This window comes from Copadichromis virginalis, linkage group LG7 (genome assembly GCF_057382275.1).
Source record: "Copadichromis virginalis isolate Kocher_CV1m ecotype Utaka linkage group LG7, C_Virginalis_male_GT1.1, whole genome shotgun sequence".
NCBI lineage: Eukaryota > Metazoa > Chordata > Actinopteri > Cichliformes > Cichlidae > Copadichromis > Copadichromis virginalis.
Genome location: NC_140624.1, coordinates 47,133,560 through 47,155,386, shown reverse-complemented (window position 1 = coordinate 47,155,386; position 21,827 = coordinate 47,133,560). Strand labels below are relative to the sequence as shown.

The window sequence follows — 21,827 nt, the reverse complement described above, 5'->3', positions numbered from 1 at the left end:
ACCAAAATATTCCCGCAGGTGTTTCTTTTTATTACCACCTACTTTTGCAGTCTTTTGTTACCACATAACACATTTCTGGGATGTTTTACATACATTAAATTCAAAATAAGCCCATATTTTTCATGAAATAATTAAATATTTGATATATTTTTTATGATCTGTTGTCAATTTAAAAAGGGTTTTGAGAGATTAGCAAATCATTGCAGAATGCTTTTATTTACAATTTGCACAGCCTCCTAACTTTTTTGGAATTTGGTTAGTAGTTCCTGAAAACCCCCTTTTGTTTGATCATCTCTTAATAAATCTAATTACACTATATCTACTTCCTTCTCTAATATATATCTAATATCAACCAACGATTTCTTTTCAGCAATGTAGCCAGGCTGCTAAGAGTCAGAGCTCTCTTGAACCAAGTATTACTTTAATAATAATGACTTAAAATGACTTAGGTTAATGACCTCCAGGATACAAAGTATTGAATAATCAGGCCCCACCATATGTTAAAGACCTCATAACGCCATATTATCCAAACAGAGTACAGGCTTACTTATGGTTCTTTGTGTTTGGCAGAGGCAGACTGTATGTATTGTGAAGAGTGGACCCAAAATGCAGACGCGAAGGAACTTGGACCAAAGCTTGAGTATTAACAAAAACCAAGCAGTTTAATAAGACTGGTAAAAAAGGTACAAACAAAGGGCAAGGCATACTGAAGTAAAACTAACATTAACCTAAACTGGGAGAACTAAACAAACAACAAGAAAAACCTAGACATGAAACATGGCGTGGACAACAGACGACCTGACCAGGAATGAACAGAAACACACAGACTAAATACACACAAGGGTGATTAGGGGAAGTGGAAACACATGGGGAAACAGCTGACACTAGTCTGACATAACAAAACAAAGGAAGCAAAGCTGACTACACTGACATAGGACACAGACCTTCAAAATAAAACAGAAAACATGAGACAATATAACCTTGACAACATAAGACACGGAGCATGAAACACATAAAGGGCAAAAGGAGACTAAAAGAAACTAAACAACCAAATAAACAATCTGGAGCACTCAGTCCAAACACAAGTGCATAGGAGTTCAAGAACATAGTTCAGGAAGGCGACCCAGATCTCGGTAGAACAGGAGTTCATGGCGAAGCTGTTCAGGTGGCTGACCAGGGGGTCGAGGGCACAACAGTCCGTAGTTGAAAAGTTCAGGGGGCCGACCCGGAGGCTGACAGCACAGGAGTTCATGACCGAAGAGTTCAGGCGGCCAACCACAGGTCCAGCGATGGCGACGGAGCAGATCAGGGGGCCAGCCACGTGGAAAGTGGCGGTGGTGAAGCGGGCATGGCTGACCACACTTGGATGACTTGGCAGGCGGCTGGCGGCATGGACGAGACCTGTCAGGTGGCTCAGTCAAAGTCCAGACAGAAATGCTGTGGTGTGACCTTAAGAGAGCTATGTGTAAATGAATAGTCCGTCATAAAGAAGAGTGGGGTAAAATTCCAGTGCATTTATTTTACACCATATCACAACTGCTGACAAACACAGAATCCAGTATAAGGTGCTGAAAAGCCAAAATGTAATGGGGTTGTGTAGCAAGAAATGCTACACAATGTAGGAAGAAATGCCTTCTATTAACTATGAGCAAATGTTATGCAGTCAGTGAATTAAGTGATTGTAAAAAGAAACCGATCTTTCAAAATACACAAAGAACTATATCAGATTCAGTGCGTCTGTGTAGGTTCTCAGTCGTCCAGGTCATGGTAGGTCTGGCTAGGTCAGCTATATTCCACACATGTAAAGAAAGCTCTTGAAACATGTGGTTATCTCAACTGGGCCTTCATTAAATCATCAAAAATGCACAGAAGAGAAGGGCAGACGCCAACTAGGGACAAACAGAAAGACAGCTGGACAGCAATATTGTTTACCCTTGTGTAGCAGGTTTGTCAGAGAAACTTGGAAGAATTTTCTCCAAACTCCCAAACACAAGGTAAACAACATAGTGTATGCTGGGCAGTGCAGTGAGGCGTGTTCATACCTCAGTATTAGAGAAACCAAACTGCAAAAAAAACCCACAAACACATGGGCCCAAGACTCATCTCTAAGCCTGCACTTAAAGGACAATGGGCAGTCTTTTGAGGACGCAAATGTTGACATTTTGGACCGAGATGACAGATTGTTCGAGAGAAGAGTGAAGACACCCATCTACATCCCCTGTAAACGACCATCGTTGACCCCATTACCAGAACATAGTCTTGAGATCCCTTCCCAGGCTCTTAAACCCCCTTCCACACTCAGCCTTGACTCAGGTGACTTCAGTAGCTCACATGGGTTGAGCCAAGATCACACAGTGATTTCACCCATAACCCCGGGTGACAGTGAAGATTTCACCCTTTTTTCACACCTTGATGATGTGATTACTCACATGATCAATAACTGGTTAATGACCATATCCATGGCACACAACACTCACTAAGGTTTAAATAACCGGGACTCTCCACCTTTTGTTAGTAAAACAAATTAATCAATGAAAGATGAAACGTCTTCACAAACCTAAAGAACTGCAATTACCTTTTTAAGCTCTCCATATCAGGTTTTTCAATTTGTTTTTTGCTCCTTAGATGCTAAAGTAATAGTAAACTATCATCTGAACACTGGCCAATTTTCTCATTTTATTATGTTTTTGTTCTTGCATTGAGCTATAAACTGAATACACTGTGTACTTTATCCTTGATCCTGAACAGTAAGTGGCCCAGCTTTCTACTGACTCTTTTTTTTGTCCTTTTCTCTTTATTATATTTATCTCTATTTTTCCAGTCTTATGATGTTCTTTTATCCATGTGTACCAGTTTCTCTTATTCCACTGGGCTCAGTGTTTACCTTATGAATCATTGTTAGCCTCCTCTATAGGCTTACGCAATGCACATTCAATGCCTGTCGCCAAATTTAGCAGCAAACGGCGCATCATGACGTCAAAGCCCTCTGCAATAATCCCACCCAGCCATCAAACATTTCGCGCGAAAATGGCTGGAAGTGGTCACGAGAGTGTGATGACGTTATAACTGAAAATAGGCGGTCTTTTGAAACTGCCGCTTCCTATTTGGCAGCGTGAGGTGACGTGTTGTATTAAAAAGCCTTAACGCCACGCTTGATTGGACGCTGCGGTTAGAGGTACCTCCCGCCCCTCCCAGCAGCGGCAGCTCGTTCGGCTTTCCTGCGCCAGCGGCGGTGTGTCACCGAGGCTGGGCTGCTGCCGGAGAGATCCGGACTCAGAATATACCCAACCATTTAACGCAACCTGGCAAACGGGGCTAAGAGGCGGGTTTTGAACCTGAATACAGTTTAGGCTGGACCCTACGCTTCTTCTTGTCGCCTCCGCCCGTCCTCCTGATGTCGGATTTCAAGCTCGGGATCGTACGGCTCGGCCGTGTGGCCGGGAAGGTGAGCTGGATCCCAGGACTGCCATGTGCGGCCGGGGGAGGGCCCGCGGGGAAGAGAAAAGTCACCAGAAAAGATATAGTTAGCGATGCTCAATCAGCTCTAGCCAACAGAGTTGTTTATTATGAAGCAGTCGCAAATGCGGGAGTAGTTCGGCTTTACCGATTTAAAGGCGTTTGAGCGGATTAGAAAAGCCGGCCGTGCCGAGCCAGACTGGTTTCTCAAACTCCGCCGCTAACGCTAATTAGCATGTAGCGCGTTACGCTAGCCGCTGGCTAACATTTAACGACCAAACAGCGCCAGAAACGTAAACACGTGCTCAGTTTTTGTCACAGCCGCTGTCGGTGGACTGGAAACCCCTCGGCGGTCGTGTCATACCCAAACACTCGGCGGTGCAGTTAGCAGAGCCACGCTAGCCATGTTACTAGGATTACCCTCAAGTGTCGGCTAATGAGGAAGCCATTGCCATCAACTGATTCTTTTGTGCAGTGTGACAAAGCACCGGTAGGACGACACTGCCCAACATCTGTGCCTGTGTCGGCTTTGGCTTTAATCGTACTAATTAACGCTTGAAGCAGAAACTGTGGCGAGCGGTGGGTCAGAAAGCGCTCCCAGCTGCTAACGCTGAAGTCACGGGACACACTGGGAATAAACCGTATTTGAACCGTGAGCAGCCGGTTGCCCACCTGCTGAGTGGCAGGGCTCCGGTCACTCAGCTGTAAACATGATGTCACTCGTGGAAACGCCACACACATGCAATCATAGAAAGAAGAAAGTGTCACACAGGTTTCATCTGCTTCATGTTGTGTTGCTGGAGAAGAGCTCAGGTGTCTGTGAGACAACTGGGACTGCTTCAGAAACGTGTTGCTGCTGTGGTCAGTGTAAAAAGTTTGGAAGGTTGAAACTTGTCCTAGAAGTAGTGCCCCCGTTTATGACTCTGCTAGTGCTAATTCACAAACAATAAAGCTCCCCTGAGAGTGGGGATGCTGTTGTTGCAGTTGTAGGTTTAAACATGAAAATGAACCTGAATTTTCTTATTTCAGACAAAGTACACGCTGATCGATGAGCAGGACATACCACTGGTGGAGAACTATGCCTTTGAGGTAAGCGTGTTTGATTTTTCACTACTGCTCTGATATCCGGATACAGTTGAGAAAAAATATAGAGCAGTGTTTTTCTGTTTCCAGGCACGCATGGAAGTAGATGCAGATGGCAATGGAGCTAAGATCTTTGCTTATGCTTTTGACGTCGGCAAAGGACGCTGGGCAGGAAGGCCGCTGCACGAGCTGCTCTGGTAAGTCTGTTTAAACTGTGTCAAGGTGTTGTTTTTTTTCTTCTGTGACTGCATATCGTAGTCGTTTACACACTGCTTTAACAAGCGACAGGTCTCAGGTTTGCAAGCTTGTGGACTTGCATCTGGGATTTAAAAATAGACAACCTGCCAAATCAAACATGTGGAACTGCCTGCTGGAAATGGCTTCTTCTGTGGTTTATCCTCTGCTGGAAAATCTATGAGCATGCTTCTTGTGAAAGCGCCCTCCATTGTAAGGCTCATCTTAGTTTAATCAGTGTTAAAGTTGTCAGATAAGATAAGTGGGTGCTCATGAGAATTGCTTCAGCTTAACAAAAGTAGGGGAAGGGGCTAAAATGGCAAAACGAATTCTCTCGGCGCAGCGACACAGGTGTCACTTAAACCATCAACTGTTTAGCGAGCTAGCTTTTCAGTTTTATCACTAGTCGTGAGAAATAGAGGTTGTATAGTAAACTAGTGCATGCTCAAGCTCTGTAGTGGACTTGGCTTTCAATAACGCTTCATATTGGATAAGAAGTGTTCTGAGCTAGCATCAGCTCCTTACTGAGGAGTCCTTGGAATAAACACTCTTCTTATCAAAGGTCAGATTTTCGTCCTGCTGGTTGCAGACTGGCTAACTTTTAATGTCTTTACCCAGGGAGAAGCACAGAGGAGGCATCGCCCCTAGTTTTCAAGTTATCCACATCAACTCTGTGACGGTGGACAACCGACTAGACAACCTTCGACTGGTTCCAGTAGGCTGGAGCCCTAAACCAGAGGAGATTTCCAGCAAGCAGAGGTAAAACATTGCTTATAGGTACATGTGAAAATGCTAGAAAGGACACACTGCTGTTGAGGGGAAATGAGTCTTAAATCCTTTTGTGATTTATTCCAGGGTTATCCAAACAAGTAATGCATGCCGAACATTTCTCATGTTATCTGTACAGAGAGCAGTCCCTCTACTGGCTGGCTATCCAGCAGGTACCAGCCGACCCTGTGGAAGAGCAATATCTGGAGCTGAGTCGCACACGTTACTACAACGCAAATGGGGAGCTGGTGGAGGAAGAGGAGTGTTCTTGCACCTACTACGAGTGTCACTACCCTCCTTGTTCGCTCATTGAGAGGAGGGTATGTATTCCAACTCGTGTAGCAAAGCATTCCCATTCGAAAGCTCCGTGCTCTCAGAGCCAAAGATGATCTTCTTCCTTGTCTTTCCACAGCTGCGGGAGTTCAACATATGCGGCCGCTGCCAGGTGGCGCGCTACTGCGGGTCCCAGTGCCAGCAGAGGGACTGGCCGGCCCACAAGAAACAGTGTCGCGAGCGTAAGCGGGCGCTGGCCCTGGAGTCTGAGCCCGAGCGGTGATCCGTCTTCATCCTTGCTTGGAAGGGGAGGAGGAGGATGATCATCGGGGAGGGAATGGGGTTACACTTGGGAGGGGGAGCGGGGATTAAGTGCGGGGTGGGGGGGGCTTCCTGAGAAGAGACAATGTTGATTGGTTGAGTGATTGAAGGAGTTCAGGACTGAGAAGACGAGGGCACGGAGAGTAACGCAAAAAGACATCTGCCACTTCCCAGGACTGGTAATTCTCCATAGCTTGCTTTTCATGTGGATGACAGGGATGGGATTTTTTTATTTATTTTTTTCGGTTTGTTGGTTTTTGTTGTTTTTTTTGGGGGGGGGGGTCTTTGTTTTCTCTCGAGGGAGAACCTCGGGCACTACCTGCTGCTACGGTTTTGTATGTAAGGAGGAGAAAGTCATCTTGTTGATGAACTGAACAAGCTTCTCCGGACCACAGTCGGAATACAGACCGCCGTCATCCCATTGGGTGTCACTTCGTCTGTCCAAACAGGGGACTTGGGGGGGCTGCAGCATCTGTCATTCAGCTGGTACAATGGGACATGGACCTTTTCACTGTATCGCTCCCTTTTCTGACCTCTCTCGTGCACACGGCTGCTGCGCTCACAGTCATCGACACTTTAGCTGCCATCGCCGCGGCCTCCCTGTCTGTATTCCCCACACAGCAAACAACGACACAGATTATCAGAGATTTCACAGAGTCCCACTACCAGTATTGTGTGTGTGTGTGTGTGAGCGCCTGTGCTGCCAACATGTACAAAAAAGGACTTTGAGGGGGTCACCATTGCTAATGAGTCGAGGTTAACTGACATCTTTGCTCTACTTAAAGGGGGCCATATTACTTAATTTAAAAATGTCCTATTTAATTATAAATTGGTGGTCTGACAGTAAGATCATTGTTCTGTAATAAAGTAGCTGCCAAATAAAGGCGTCACTTTTTTATTTTTTATATATATAATTTTAATGGTTAAAGACTTCAGTTTGTGCTGGAAGTAGGTGGTGTGTGTGTGGGGTTTTTTTTTTTTTTTTTTTTTGTTTTGTTTTGTTTTTTTTAAGAATTTCCAGTTAACATTAAAAAAAAAAGTGGTTTCTATGGAAGCTTGTTTCTGCAACTGTAAAAAAAAAAAAATTAAATAAATACATTTGGGGTGGAAACAAACAAAACTAAAACATTTTTAAATTTATTGCATTTATGTTGAAATTTTGACTTATGAACTCAGTCTTCTGAGAAAGTAACTGGCGTTTTTGTTTGTTTGTTTTTCTACTTTGGCAGAAACCAGCTTCAGTACGACCAGTGTTGTTGATGCTCTTACACACAATTTGTCCCAGTAAAAGTGAGCACTGATGGCGTAATATAAAAGCAATTTATTATTTGATGTTCAATAGCTTAACCTGTAAGAAGGATCTTTACCAAAGTCTTCTCTGACCTTCCGTAGCTTACCACTCCTGTCAGCTGGTATAAATCCCTCTTGGGCTCAGTTTGCTGGGTTTTTTTGGGGGGGAGGGGGTTGTTTCTTCCGAACAGACACCTGCCTTTTCAAACTGTATTTTTACATCTCCAGGGTTACGCTGAATGTGTGCATTGATTGGCGAGGAGGAGCTAGTGCTCAGTTTCTCGCATGTGTGTTTGTAAGGGGTTTTTTTTTTTTTTTTTTTTTTTGTTTTTGAAGAAAATCTTATCTATGGAGCTATATTTATTTTAAAAAATTGATTGTGAACCTTTCTTTTGTCCTGGTGATATTTGAAGGCATAAGTCATCGTTATAAAAAGTGCTCATTGTGGGACCTTTTTTTTTTGTTGTTGTATATCTGTGAGGTGATGAGGTTAGATGGGCTGAAACATTTCATCGCTGTTACTTGATTTATTTTACTTTCCTGATTCTAGATGGATGATTGAATGATTGAGTTCTGGCTGTTGCCTTCCCAGTGTTTTTTTTTTTTTTGTAAATCCCATGAGAACACTGCACACAGTCATGTGACAAAAAAACAATCTTCCACGTGAGAGGTGTCTTGGAGTGTAAAACTTGAATCCCTCCCACGGCCCTCTTTTTGTGACTTTAATTTTGGAAAGTGGTTTGATGAACTGAACCATTTCCTGCTCTGGAGCTTTTTTTTTTTTTTTTTATAGACATGGTGGTCCTTGTCGACTTTATCCACAAATCACCTGCCTTCCTTGTGTTACCTACAATGCACACCTGCTTAATGTGTCCTCTTGTTTCTTAGGTGAGAATTCCCAACACTTAATAAGCATGTGTATATGTGATTTATTTGCTTTCCTTGTGTGTGCGCGTGTGTGAATGTGAAAGTTTTTGAACACTGCACTAAAATTTGGCTCTCGTGTTGGCATACCTGTCGTAGATGAGGTGAGGGGTGTGGTGTGGATTTGGACAGCGTGTACAGATTGTGTCTAAAATAAATTTTTATTATTTTTATTTTTTTTTTTGGGTAAAAATATACGCATTAATCACCTAGAAATAAAGAGCTACAATATGTGAATGGAAGTACAACTGGGATAACCGACAGTTGCTTTTCCAATGTTAAATGATAATAAATAAAAATGAACCTCATTTGGTGGAGTTTGGTTTGATGTGCATACAGGGGCCACATACAGTGAGAGCAGGGAGCAGGTAGAGGTATGCACTGCAGAGATCGGTGATAAAAGCGAGACAAGGTGAATGAGAGGGAAGGTGGACAGGTTTAAATACCTGGGGTTGACATCCAACGCAATGGACAGGGCACAAGAAGGGAGTGCAGGCAGGGTGGAGTGGTTGGAGATGAGTGTCAGAGGGTTATTTGTGAAAGAGGTTTAGAGGAGCATAATGAGACCTGCTGTGATAACAAACAGGAGGCTGCGGTGCAGATGCTCAGTCTTTCTCTGGGAGTTAGGATTACAAATGAGTACATTAGATGGACAGCTCAGCTCGAGTGGGTTTGGACATGGTTTTGGTGCAGAGGAGGGATAGTGTTTTAAGGCGGGGGGGAAAGAAGATCACAGTGGTGATGGAGGCAGATGATCCGCTGTGGTGACTCCTGAACGGAGCAGTTGATTCCTAAAGTGTCTTGATTATCTGAACTCTTGGTATCACAAAGAAATGCCTCCAAGTACTAAAATAATTCATTAATTGAGTGGAGGGGATTCATCTGTGTAACTTTGTCATGCTCCGATCAAAAATATCTACAGTCACCAGTTCGCACCCGAGTTATACTTACAAATGTGCTGTCTTTCTGCTGCCTCAAAACCATACATCATTGCAGGTGTGAGCATCATAGTCCACAGAAACTCCTGCCTGACCTCATCTGTCAACCTGTCCATCACCATCGCAAACGAAAATGAACTCAAAGTCAATACGTGATGTAATCCACCTCCCCATCTTAAACCTGTGTCAATCCTACTGCACTCCTCACCGCAGTCTCACCACCCTCACTCCAGACTTCCTCATACAGTACCACAGTTCCTCTCTTGGCACCAGCCATACTGCTGCTCATCACTTCTCTTCATGACTGAGCATAACAACTCTTTCACAACTCTTTTAGATATTACAGCGCTGCACATCAGCCTGCTTCTTGACCATCAACACTTCATTTCTTCAAGCATGGTGTTAAATAATCTGGTCTTAAAGGCAACTGCTCTCTCTCCACTCTTCATAGCTGCCCTCACTTCCTCTGCACTTTACGATTCTCTAACTTTCCTCACTCAGCATACCCGGGACATCTTTCCCTTTTCTGAATTCACTTACGATTGAGATGAATAGTCACACAAATAGGGTGGCATTGGCAGCATTTGACAAATCAGAAAGGGAGGAGGGAGGTCCACGGATCATATGACTTTTCTTCCGCGGAAAACCATCACTGTGAGTGCCACCTACTCCAGACATGTCATCAAAGGGTAATAAAAAAATCTCTAAAGAGCATAAAAATATACCAGCAAAATCCAACACTGCTGTAAATGCAAATTCATCAGCTTAAATACAGTTAATGATTTTGTCACTGAGTGAGCTCCCAGTGCTGTTGATTATTTATAAGGTGACAGCAGCACATTAGATCTCTGATACTTTAAACTGGATCCATTTAAACATTAAAGCGTGCTGTGGACATCGCTGCAGTTTGTCGCAGATCAAAGTGCGATGAATGTGATTGGTTGAACGGGTTTCCTTTGTGTGTTTCCAGGAGTGTAAAACAAACCAATCAGCCGGTTAGAATGAAGCAGAACAACATTTATAATATTTTTTATGTCATTACGAACATTTCCGCGACAAAGAAACATTACACGACATTTATAAAATAAAATAAAAAGTACAGAAGTAGTACAGAAGAGTCAGGGCTAACCTGCAGTTACTTGGACAAACCAAAATCAGGTACGGGAGAGTCCGCTCGCTACTACTTCTTTCTCCATCTTTACCTCAACTTCCAGCACTTGTTTTCTCAGCTCCATTCTCTTCCGCGTCAAAATTTCTCGCCCGAACAGGGACTTGAACCCTGGACCCTCAGATTAAAAGTCTGATGCTCTACCGACTGAGCTATCCGGGCTCTGACGTGTGTTCAGCTAAAATGTAGACTTTACCAGGATGTAGTGTAGTTAGCTATTTTTTTCATGTCCGCTGTATATGTTTCCATTCAGTCCAAAAGACCTCCTGGGGTAAAATATTCTTTTCATTATTATTATTATTATTATTATTATTATTATTATTATTATTATTATTATTGTTTTAATTTAGACCAAACTCTTCACAAATATGCATGTCTTGTAAATAACCCACTAAAATTAATACTAAAGATACAAAAACCAGCTTATGTTCTGTCATGCATATGATGTCTTAAAAGATGCATATAAAATGTAGCTAGTTTGCAATAATGACTGACGTCATTAGTGCTGCCTGAGAGGGGCAGCCAATCAGGAGCAAGTTGCTTTAAATGGAAGGAAAGAGATTATTTTGAACTGTGAATCAGCAAAGCTAGTCCACTTTAAGTAAAAATAAATACACTTAAGAGTATCAAACCCAAAATTTGACCAAAAACATACCAGCTGTATTATTTTACCCCAACTGTCTGAGGCAGAGCTATTACTATTTTATCACTCTGTTTCAAGGCAACAGACCCAGTATTTATTTTCAGTTACATTTTACATTTTATTGTGAAAAATTTCTTTATTAGTTATATGAATGAAAATAGAGAAGCTGAGAAGATTAAAGGGGAAGTCGCTCTTTAATGGAGCTGCTGTCTTCCATCACGTTGCTTTGGCACTGACTGAACCTATTAAGCCTATTAGCTCACTTTTAATCTCAATATTTATGCTCTTATTGTGAAAGTATGATGAATAATAAATGAAACATTATATGCATCATCACAGTCACCACCTTGAGAGCTAATGTTTTCTTACAGTCTATGCTTCATGTATCTCCAGCAGTCCTTTGCCCTTTGTTTTCTCTCCTCTGTAACAAGCAACAGATGTTCGGATGCTCTGCTGTGGCCTCCCTGTAACTCTACCCTTGGTGTTGTTTCTTGGGTCTCAGCAGTTGGATTCTTTCCATCTGCCTGTTCTTTCTCTTCTAGGACAGAAACTGCTCTCAGGTCTTTAAATCTTTTAGGCCACTGTGGTGTCAGAGTTCAACAGACCGGTCACAGACATCAGCAGAGAGTCTGGGCACTTGCAGATTATTGAGATTTGATCTATCTGACATTTTTGTAGTGCTAACAAGAAGAATTTTTATTTCTGAGTATAGATTAGAGACCATTTTGGTGAAGTAGTTCAACAGTGAAGCCCAGTGGTACCCAACAAAGGAGATCAATACAATCCTGAATGAAAAGTTTGATAGTTCAAGTCTGCATTTGTGCTGAAAGCGCCACATGTGGTGGTTTAGGTGCCCTTTGTTATGTGTCTGCTAGGCAAAGAAGTTTGGGTAGCACTGGCTAAACCATCTTTTTTAAACGTCGAGATAACATCCGAAACACCCAGAGGTCAGGTTCTGCACATGCGCACAACAAAGAGGAGAAAACCTTATTCTTATGGAAATGAGGAAAGTGTATTTCCATAAGAATACATTTTTTGCTTTGTGTGTGTGTGTTCCTTGTCTACTGCACGACTTAATGCTGGTATTGTCTGTTGCTCTAAATTGTGGACCTTTACCACTGCAGAAGATAAATCTCCCCATCATGTGTAAGTACAGCACTTAAATTTCTTCAGTCTGGGGGAAAATCTTAAATGGACCCTCTCTAATATATAAGTACTCCTTTCAGAATGAGTGTTTGTTGTCTCTCATATTATATATATATTTTTTCTTACTGTTGAACTTCACAACACCAGGCAAGGATTTTTTTTAAAAATGTTTTAATCTTCTGGGAGCTTGCATGATTTGTAGCCTCAGTTTCCTGTTCTTAGTTGACAGGAGTGGCAGTCTGCTTCTAGGTTCGGTATGTTATGTATTCAGAGATGTTCTTCTGCATACGTTGGTTTTAACAAGTGGTTATTTAAGTTACCATTGCCTTCTTATCAGCAGCTCAAAAAGTGGCTGTTTTTCCTCAGCCAGGCATTTTCTCACACAGAACCAATACATATTTCCTCTTTCCCCAGAGATGGCTGTGTGGGACAAACCCAGTAGATGAACAGTTTATGAAATCCTGAGACCAGCCAGTCTGGCACCAACAACCACACCACAATCAAAATCTGTTAAACTACCTTTCCTGACAATGCCCACCATGTGGTTGGCTGATTAGATATTTGCGTTAGTGAGTTAGTATATATTTCATTCATGTATGTATTTTCTTGTGTTTTTCTTTCTTGCAACCTCTAAAATGCTACCTTGAGTTAGCAAGGGTGCAGTACCACTCTCCCTCCATTAGATGACGCCACAGTTTTGGACAGACTGCTCTATTTTTCCTTCTTCGGTGTTTGTTGTTCTCAAACACGGAACTTTCATAATAGTACATCTACAGCAAGCTGTGGACTAAGAAGTTAGGGAATGAGTTAAAGTGGTTATTTCTTATATATAAAAAAAGTTACCTCCAGCTTCAACATGGTTAATCTGGGGCTCACCAAAGTGGACGACGCGTTGGTGGCCAAACATCCGGTGGGTTTTGTGTTTGTTTTTATGCGTTTTTATTACCTGTGCACTCTGGAGGACACTGTCCCTCTGCACACTTGGAATAAACCAGCAGCTGCTCACATTGATACAACAGAAATGTGTAACACAGGTGAGAGCTGTTTTTATTTGTTGTCTCTCAGGGTTTGGAGAGCTACGCCGCCTGTCAGTCTCATGCTTTCATGAAGGGGTCTGGGACCTTTGTGCTGGGTAATACTTTTATTTATTAAAAGTCACACACTTAAAATAAGAAATATTTCAGTCCATGTTACAATCTTTGACTTTCTCCTATTTGTACATTCTTAATGCTTTCATGCTTTCATCCAAATTCTTGTTGGCTGTGTTGCTCTAACTTTGACCCAGTCAGTGCTGCTGTTTTTATGTGTAATTCTGAACCTCAGTTGTTATAAATTTTTTTCTGCATTGTGTTGACATTTTTAATGAAAATCAAGACACTGAAGTAAGGTCAAAGTGAATGTAGGCAAACAATACAGATGTCAGGATTTGCAGACAGAATGTACCATAAGAGGGAGCTGTATCACCCACAATGATCACACTGATCTCAGCACAGGGAGAAAATGATTGTATTATTAAAGTTAAAATAACTATTGTTGTTATTATATCTATTTATGTTTTTGATGTTGCTTTTTAGCATCCTGGACTGTTTTTGTTTTTATGCCAGCAGTTCATACTGTAAATGATTTAATGAAGAAATGATAACAGAAATGTACTGAAGGATACCCAAACATAGCTCTGACAATATACTCACCGATCACTTTGTAATGTACATTGATTTAACTGTTTCTTAATGCAAATATCTAATCAGCCAATCACATGGCAGCAACTCAGTGCATTTAGGCATGTAGACATGGTCAGGACGACCTGCTGGAGTTCAAACTGAGCATCAGTGTGGGGAAGAAAGGTGAAGCTGCTGTCCTAGTAAAAAAAATTGTAACAACCGTCTCTATGATTGATAGAGGATAGTGTGAAAAAGACAAAATATCCCGTGATCAGCACTTTTCTGGTTGAAAATACCTTGTTGATGTCAGAGGTTGGAGGAGAATGGCCAGCCTGCTTTGAGTTGATAGGAAGTCTAGAGTAACTCACTGCTTCAGTAACTGACCATGTCCGTTCCTCTGTGACCACAGTGTAACCATCTTCTAATGGCTGTCACAAAGGTCAGGTCATCTTGAACTGGTTTCAAACACAAGGACATAGGACAAAGAAATAAGCCATTTTTGAAGGCCTTGTACTAATAAAGTGTGCAGTGAGAGGATTTATGCCTTTTTTGTCCAAGGGAAACTAGTACACCTACCATCCTCCAAACAAAAGCTTGACTGTTTGGCATTTTCAGTTTTATTCAGAGCCAACAAGAGACAAGAAAGTGAAAGAAAGTGTGGGAATGACAGTGAATGTCCAGTCAGCTGGGAATCAAATCCAGTGCCCACTGCTGATGGCATTTACCCGTCTGTGTCCTACCCACTCAGCTGTCAGGTCATCTGTCATTTTAGGTTTAACCTAGAAATTAGTTTAATTGAAAAAAACAAAACAAAAAAACCAACCAGCAGCAATAAGAAAATCTGCACAGTTACAAGTGTAAATGTTTCTCCCTGGTTTTAGATGTGTGACAGTGAGTTGTGTTGTTGGTGCAGGTGTTGCAGGTTTTTTTGCTATTCAGAAGGCCCTACAGAGGAAGCTTCCTTATCCCCTTCAGTGGAACCTGCTCATTTCAATAGGTGAGGAGTAAAATATTTGGATTGTGCTATTAAAAATACATAAAGAAATGTATTTAGCTCTCAAATGTAGATCTTACATCAGTGCTGCCACTGAAACCACTGTCTCTCCCCTGTGTGCTCTCAGTGGCATCATCAGTGGGCAGTTACGCAGTGACTCGCTGGGAAACGCAGAAATGCTCAGACCTCTGGTTGCTCCTAGAAACAGGCAAAGTCCCAGACAGGTCACCACCTCCAGGTGAGCACAGTGCAGAACTGTATGAAATGTGAATTTAATGTTGTGTTAACTGTTGTCTTGGATATAAGATTGAAGAGTCAACCTATTGAGGTATATAGATTTATGATCAGAAAAGTTATCGGCGCGTATCATTTCATCACTTATGATTCACCAAATGAAGACCGTATGCTTCATCTCTACCTTTCTCTTTACTGTCTTTCAGTACCCCAACAAGAGGAACCAACAGCACCACAGAAGACAAAATATGGTGACGTGATGGAATGAAGAAGTTTCAAACAAATTTTATTATCTACAATATAAAGATTATAAATATGTAAAGAGAAAGAGCTCAGTGGTGCTCTGCACATTTTGCATGGCCCACATGATTGTGTATTATATTTATTCTGGTTGTGGAGCTCTTAAATTTCATAACAGTATCAATGTGTGGATTAAAAAAAAAACAAACCCTGGGTTTTCCTGACTCGGAGGTCAGGAATTAGTTGTGGGTTTTTAGTAGGAATTAGATGTAATGCTTGTAATCCGGTGTTGTTGTTATTAACAGGGTTCGTACGGGTGCTTGAAACCTTGAAAATGCTTGAATTTTAATGTTGTCTTCTCAAGGTTTGAAAAGTGCTTGAATTTCAGATGTGGTGCTTAAAAGTGCTTGAAAGTGTAACTGTATTTCATTCACCACACATAACTATCTGATTGAATAGTTTTCTTATCAGATAGAGAAATAAAATGAGTCGCAAAATGTAAAAGCAAAATTTCGCCGTCTGGGCTGCCTCGTGTCTGTTTCAACGTGTGACCCCGCCCCTCCGTCGGACAGTCGGGGATGAGTGCGCTAACATACCTGTAGGTTGCTGTTTTAATGAGTGTTTGATGGAACAAATGGCGGAGTTTGCGCTCTCCGGTCGCATGATGAGTCCTAGTAAATAATATTCCAGTGCGTGTACGTTACACACGCTATTTTTATTTTTTTTTTAAATTATGATTTTTATTTTGCCAGCTGTCAAACTCGCTGGAGAAATGATTGAAATGCACTGAGTGTGATGCAGTATGGCAGCGCTATTATGGAATATGCTGTGAACTTGGCTAACATTACTTAGCAGTAATATGAGTTCATTTACTCAAGTGAAAGCTTTAAACATTAGCCCGATACATAACTAGCCAACTTAAGGCTTTAACCCTCTGGGGTCGACGGACCCAGAGTCTCCATTTCAACTTGGGTCGAACGTGCGGACTTCAAACTATGTACCAGGTTTTAAATTGTGTTGATAGGCCACGTAAAGCCGATGTTTGTTTGTTTTTCTCTCTCTTCTGAATAGAACTGGCGTTTACTCCGGGAAGAAACGGTAAAAACAGCCTTTTCTAAGGAGAGCGCTAGCAAACACGCTTTGATTGTGAGTGAAAAAAGAAAAAGAAAAAACACTCCTTCCCTATTGGTGGAAAAATGTACCGTGTGGACCAATCAAAAAATCACATGGCAACATGTGGTATCTGGTTGTTTGGGAAGAGGGGGAAGTTTTAGGAGTGAGCGAAAGAGAGACAGAGAGTTTTGATACGTGAGAGATTTGTGACGTTTACGGTGTTTGGAGTCTCAAGTTAGTTTGTTGTCTTGTGTAGTTAGTGTGCGGTGTAGTCGTTGTTTTGTTTTGTGTGTCAGTTCTACTAGTGAACATCACAGTTGCTGCCTTAAAGCCACCAAAGGCAGATTGTAGTGTAAACACTGAGTGACACACCTGCTGTCAGACCTGCAGGTTTATCCCTGTGCTGTTCTCATCTGTGTTATAGTGGACACAAACAATTTTTTGGAGTTGCATAAATAATTTAAGTGCCTTCTTCTTTGATGCAGAACACCTGATTGTTCTGTAAATAGTTTGAAATGGTTATATTGTGGTGGACCAGTAGAGGGCTCCACTTACACCCAGTGTATAGGAAGTGTGTTCCTGTGTATTGTGGCGTGATATGCGCAGTTTATGTTGGAGACGAATAAAGGAGGAGTGAGAACTGAGAGCTCTGTGTCGTTGATGCTTACCTCCACATTGGTGACCCCTGACTCGAGCATGCAACGAGCCGCAGATAACGCAGACTCCGCTATGGATGCATCAGCGGCCGCCGGACCTCCGCCTCCTGTTGCAGCTACGTTCGCTGTGGCGCTGAAACTGCCGGACTTTTGGCTCCATGACCCCCCGTCATGGTTTGTACTAGAGATGGACCGATCCGATATTACGTATCGGTATCGGTCCGATACTGACCTAAATTACTGGATCGGATATCGGAGAGAAATAAAAAATGTAATCCGATCCATTAAATATCAGAAAAGCACCTCACAAAACTTGCAACACGGCGCAACTCGGCTCATAACCGTAGCATGTTGGAGCAGTATGCGTCACGTGATAGAGCGGCTGTGTGTATTTGTAGCCTCACTACCAAACCAGCGTTTCATCTCTGAAGTGATCCCAGAGAGAAGTAAAGCAAGTGTCTAAGTTTATCTCTGAATGTTTGTAAAGCATTCCCACGCTAAGCTTAACAACCGATATATGGAGCGACTGGCTCTTCTCTCTTCCTCCCTCTCCTGCTGCTACTTCAATCATGAAACTGATCAATGATCAGCTGATCGGCTTTTCTGTTGTGAGTCTGTCTCTCTTCTTTGCTTTTGGCCCACTTTGCACCAGAAAGACGAAACCAGCGGCTGAACAACAGCAGCACGTTTAAGCTTGATAAGCTGTTGTTAGAATTTATTTAATATTACTTTCTACACCAGGATATCCTTTTCTACGCAGCTGACGGCTAGTAACTGTGCAGGGGCGGATCTAGCAAAGTTTAGCCAGGGGGGGGGGCGATAGGGCACGAACAGGGAAAAGGGGGCACAAAGACATACTTTTCTTTCTTATTCTCATTTAAAATGTCTAGCTTTTAATAAATAATTATTTGAATCTTACACCCAAAATTTTAATCTGATGTAAAATTAATAAAAGTCCATTACTGTATATATTAACTATTAAGTCTAATATACCCTAGTAAGCTATAGTACTTTTTCCTTTGGGAAGGTACCATCTAAGATAAGATAAGATAAGATAAGATAGAACTTTATTAATCCCTCGGGTGGGTTCCTCTGGGAAATTCGACTTCCAAAAAAAAAGCACAGCAACGACCGAAGTTACAGTTACAGAATTGTTATATACACACACACACACACACACACACACACACACACACACACACACACACACACACATATATATAAATACAGAGACAAATATAAATAAAATATACAAAGGGGATAAATAGAATAAATAGGAATAAAAAATAAAAATACAAGTGAATTGCACATTTCAAGTATTGAGTCTATTGCACTGTTGACTATTTACAAAAAGTATTGCACAAGGTATTGTACAGTGAGGTGAAGAGGCACTACAGCTTAGTTGTTCCCCCCTCCTTTGTCCTCCTGTTTCCTGTTTCCCCTCCCTCTCCCCTCCAGAGAGGAGTTAAACAGTCTGATGGCGTGTGGGACAAAGGAGTTTTTAAGTCTGTTAGTTCTTGTCTTGGGGAGAAGCAACCTGTCACTGAACAGACTCTTCTGATTGTTTATGGCCGTGTGCAGAGGATGCCCAGCATTGTTCATAATGTCCAGCAGTTTCTTTAATGTCCTTTTCTCTGCCACTGTCACCAGAGTGTCCAGCTTCATGCCGACCACAGAGCCAGCCTTCCTGATCAGTTTCTCCAGCCTGGATGAGTCCTTCTTTGCTGTGCTGCTCCCCCAGCACACCACAGCATAGAAAAGTACTCCAGCAACCACCGACTGGTAAAACATCCTCAGGAGCTTCCTGCAGATGTTAAAAGACCTCAGCCTCCTGAGGAAGTACAGTCGGCTTTGTGCAGTCTGTGCAGTCTGCAATTCTGTAGAAGAAAGATGTTGAATCTATTTAATTATTCTTGAAAAATAATTGATTTCTATGCATTTTTTCCCCCCACACTGCATCAAATTAAAGTTGATTACGTCAATTAAGCATCATGAGGTGGAGGATGGGTGGTGGTTCCCTATTTTTTTTGCTGGGAGTTTGCAACCCTATTAGTTAGGTTGCTTAATATTTCTGCTAAGTACTATTTAAAATACCAGAATAGGGAGGATGGAGTAGGTTTAAGTTTATTAGATTGATCAGTATTGCTATTACTATGAAATATTTTGTTGTACTTTTTACATACAGGTATAACAGAATAGCTTTAGTGTTGTTGTTTATTTAAACTTGAGTATGAACTTATACAAAATGCAGCAAGATATAAAAAAACAGTTTTGTTGATTAAAAAACACTATATCGGATTCATATCGGTATCGGCAGATATCAAAATTTATGATATCGGTATCGGTGGCCTCAGAATCTCATCTCTGATTTTTGCAGATGATGTGGTTCTGTTGGCTTCATCGGGTGAGGGCCTCCAGCTCGCACTGGAACAGTTCGCAGCCGAGTGTGAAGCAGCGGGAATGAGGATCAGCACCTCCAAATCTGAGGCCATGGTTCTCAGCCGGAAAAGGGTGGAGTGCCCACTCCGGGTCGGGGATGAGTTCCTGCCCCAAGTGGAGGAGTTCAAGTATCTCGGGGTCTTGTTCGCGAGTGATGGGAGAAGGGAGCCGGAGATCGACAGACGGATTGGGGCTGCAGCTGCAGTAATGCGGACGCTGCACCGGTCCGTCGTGGTGAAGAGGGAGCTGAGTGTAAAAGCGAAGCTCTCAATTTACCGGTCGATCTACGTCCCTACCCTCACCTATGGCCACGAGCTGTGGGTAGTGACCGAAAGAACGAGATCGCGGATACAAGCGGCAGAAATGAGCTTCCTCCGAAGGGTGGCTGGCCTCTCCCTTAGAGATAGGGTGAGAAGTTCGGCCATCCGGGAGGGGCTCAGAGTAGAGCAGCTGCTGCTCCACATCGAAAGGAGCCAGCTGAGGTGGTTCGGGCATCTGACAAGGATGCCCCCTGGGCGCCTCCTGGGTGAGGTGTTCCAGGCATGTCCCACCGGGAGGAGGCCCCGGGGCAGACCCAGGACACGCTGGAGAGATTATATCTCTCGGCTGGCCTGGGAACGCCTTGGTATTCCCCCGGATAAGCTGGAGGAGGTGGCTGGGGAGAGGGAGGTCTGGGCCTCTTTGCTTAGGCTGCTGCCCCCGCGACCCGGCCCCGGACAAAGCGGATGAAGATGGATGGATGGTATCGGTATCGGACATAAAAAAGTGGTATCGTGCCATCTCTAGTTTGTACACGTGGAGGCTCAGTTCGCCCTTCGCGGCATCTCGGCTGACGACACGAAGTATCACCATGTAGTGGCCTCGCTCGACCCGCTGGCCACCCGTCGCGCGATGGCGCTCCTCCGGGACCCACCCGCCCAAGGGAAATACGCCGCCCTCAAAGAGCTGCTTCTTCGGCGCTATGCCCTCTCCAACGCTGGACGAGCTGAAAAGCTCCTCAACCTGTCAGGCTTGGGTGGCGGTACCGCGCTCGAGCTCATGGAGAACATGCTATCGTTGCTTGGGCCGGATGACTGTGGTTTCCTCTTCGCCCACCTCTTCCTCCTCCAACTACCGGCCGCCGTGAGAGCTGTCCTCGCAAACTCCCCGCTTCTGCCTGCGAAGGATTATCGCTCTCTGGCTGAAGAAGCGGATCGCATTCTCCTGGCTAGCCGCACTTTCGACGTTCACGCCCTGGCTACGGACTCGCCGGCGGCACCTTCCACGCCTCCACCAGCATCCGCCCCCTTGCTGACAGCAGGGATTGCTACACGCCGGCACCGCGGACAGAGCATCTGTTTCTACCATCAGCGTTTTGGCGACAGAGCGCGTCGCTGCCTGCCGCCTTGCGCTTTCACGGCCCAGGGAAATGGACCCGCCAGCGCGCCGTAGCAGCCGCGACCGCTGACAATACAGAAAGGCTGCTCTTCATAGAGGACTCGCACTCCGGGAGACGTTTTCTCGTGGACTCCGGCTCCCAGAAGAGCCTCCTTCCCCCTACCGCTGCCGACGGACTAGCAGCGAACTGTGGGCCGCAGCTCATTGCAGCTAATGGCTCTCCCATCAAAACGTTTGGGGAAAGGTTTTCATGGCCGGGATTTCCAGTGGAACTTTGTTGTTGCCGCTAGCTCTGTACCTATTTTAGGTGCTGATTTCCTGTGTGCTCATGGACTGCTTGTCGATGTTGCTAACAGACGTTTAATTGATGCTCTCTCGTTTTCTTCGCTACCCTGTTTTACTCGGGCAGCCGAGCCCCTGATTCGGGATAATGTAGTGACCTCCGGGGATGCTTTTCAGCATTTGCTTTTAGAGTTTCCATCGCTGTCTGTCCCTAATTTCTCTAGCACGGTAACGAAGCATGGGGTTGAGCATTATAGTCCCACGGTCGGGCCCCCGGTGTTCGCGCGCTGCCTCGACCCCGCGAAACTGTCCGTCGCTCGGGAAGAGTTTGCAACCATGGAGCGCCTTGGCATTGTACAGCGTTCGAACAGTGCATGGGCCTCTCCGCTTCACATGGTGCCCAAATCGGACGGTTGGTGGCGGCCATGCGGAGATTTCCGCCGTTTAAATAATGCCACGGAGAATGAACGTTACCCCATCCCCCACATTCAGGATTTTTCTGCCAATCTCGCCGGAACGTCGATTTTTTTCTAAAATTGACTTGGTGCGGGGGTATCACCAGGTTCCCGTGCGCGCCGAAGACGTTC

At 43.6% G+C, this 21,827-nt stretch overlaps 2 protein-coding genes and 1 non-coding gene across 3 annotated transcripts; 2 read left to right on the top strand and 1 right to left on the bottom strand.

Moving 5' to 3' along the window:
- The first annotated feature begins 3,187 nt into the window (after window positions 1–3,187).
- zmynd19 (zinc finger, MYND-type containing 19) lies at window positions 3,188–6,162 on the top strand. Its single transcript, XM_085463795.1, has 6 exons — window positions 3,188–3,445; window positions 4,486–4,545; window positions 4,630–4,736; window positions 5,392–5,532; window positions 5,681–5,861; window positions 5,954–6,162. Exons 1-6 carry the CDS (start codon window positions 3,395–3,397, stop codon window positions 6,095–6,097), a joined length of 684 nt encoding a protein of 227 aa, XP_085319921.1. The 5' UTR covers window positions 3,188–3,394; the 3' UTR covers window positions 6,098–6,162.
- A 4,382-nt stretch (window positions 6,163–10,544) lies between these two features.
- On the bottom strand, window positions 10,545–10,617 carry trnak-uuu (transfer RNA lysine (anticodon UUU)). The gene has a single exon. It is a non-coding gene; the product is annotated as a tRNA-Lys (tRNA).
- A 2,373-nt stretch (window positions 10,618–12,990) lies between these two features.
- tmem141 (transmembrane protein 141) lies at window positions 12,991–15,605 on the top strand. Its single transcript, XM_085463793.1, has 5 exons — window positions 12,991–13,154; window positions 13,310–13,376; window positions 14,819–14,902; window positions 15,027–15,137; window positions 15,340–15,605. Exons 1-5 carry the CDS (start codon window positions 13,101–13,103, stop codon window positions 15,399–15,401), a joined length of 378 nt encoding a protein of 125 aa, XP_085319919.1. The 5' UTR covers window positions 12,991–13,100; the 3' UTR covers window positions 15,402–15,605.
- The last annotated feature ends 6,222 nt before the right edge of the window (window positions 15,606–21,827 follow it).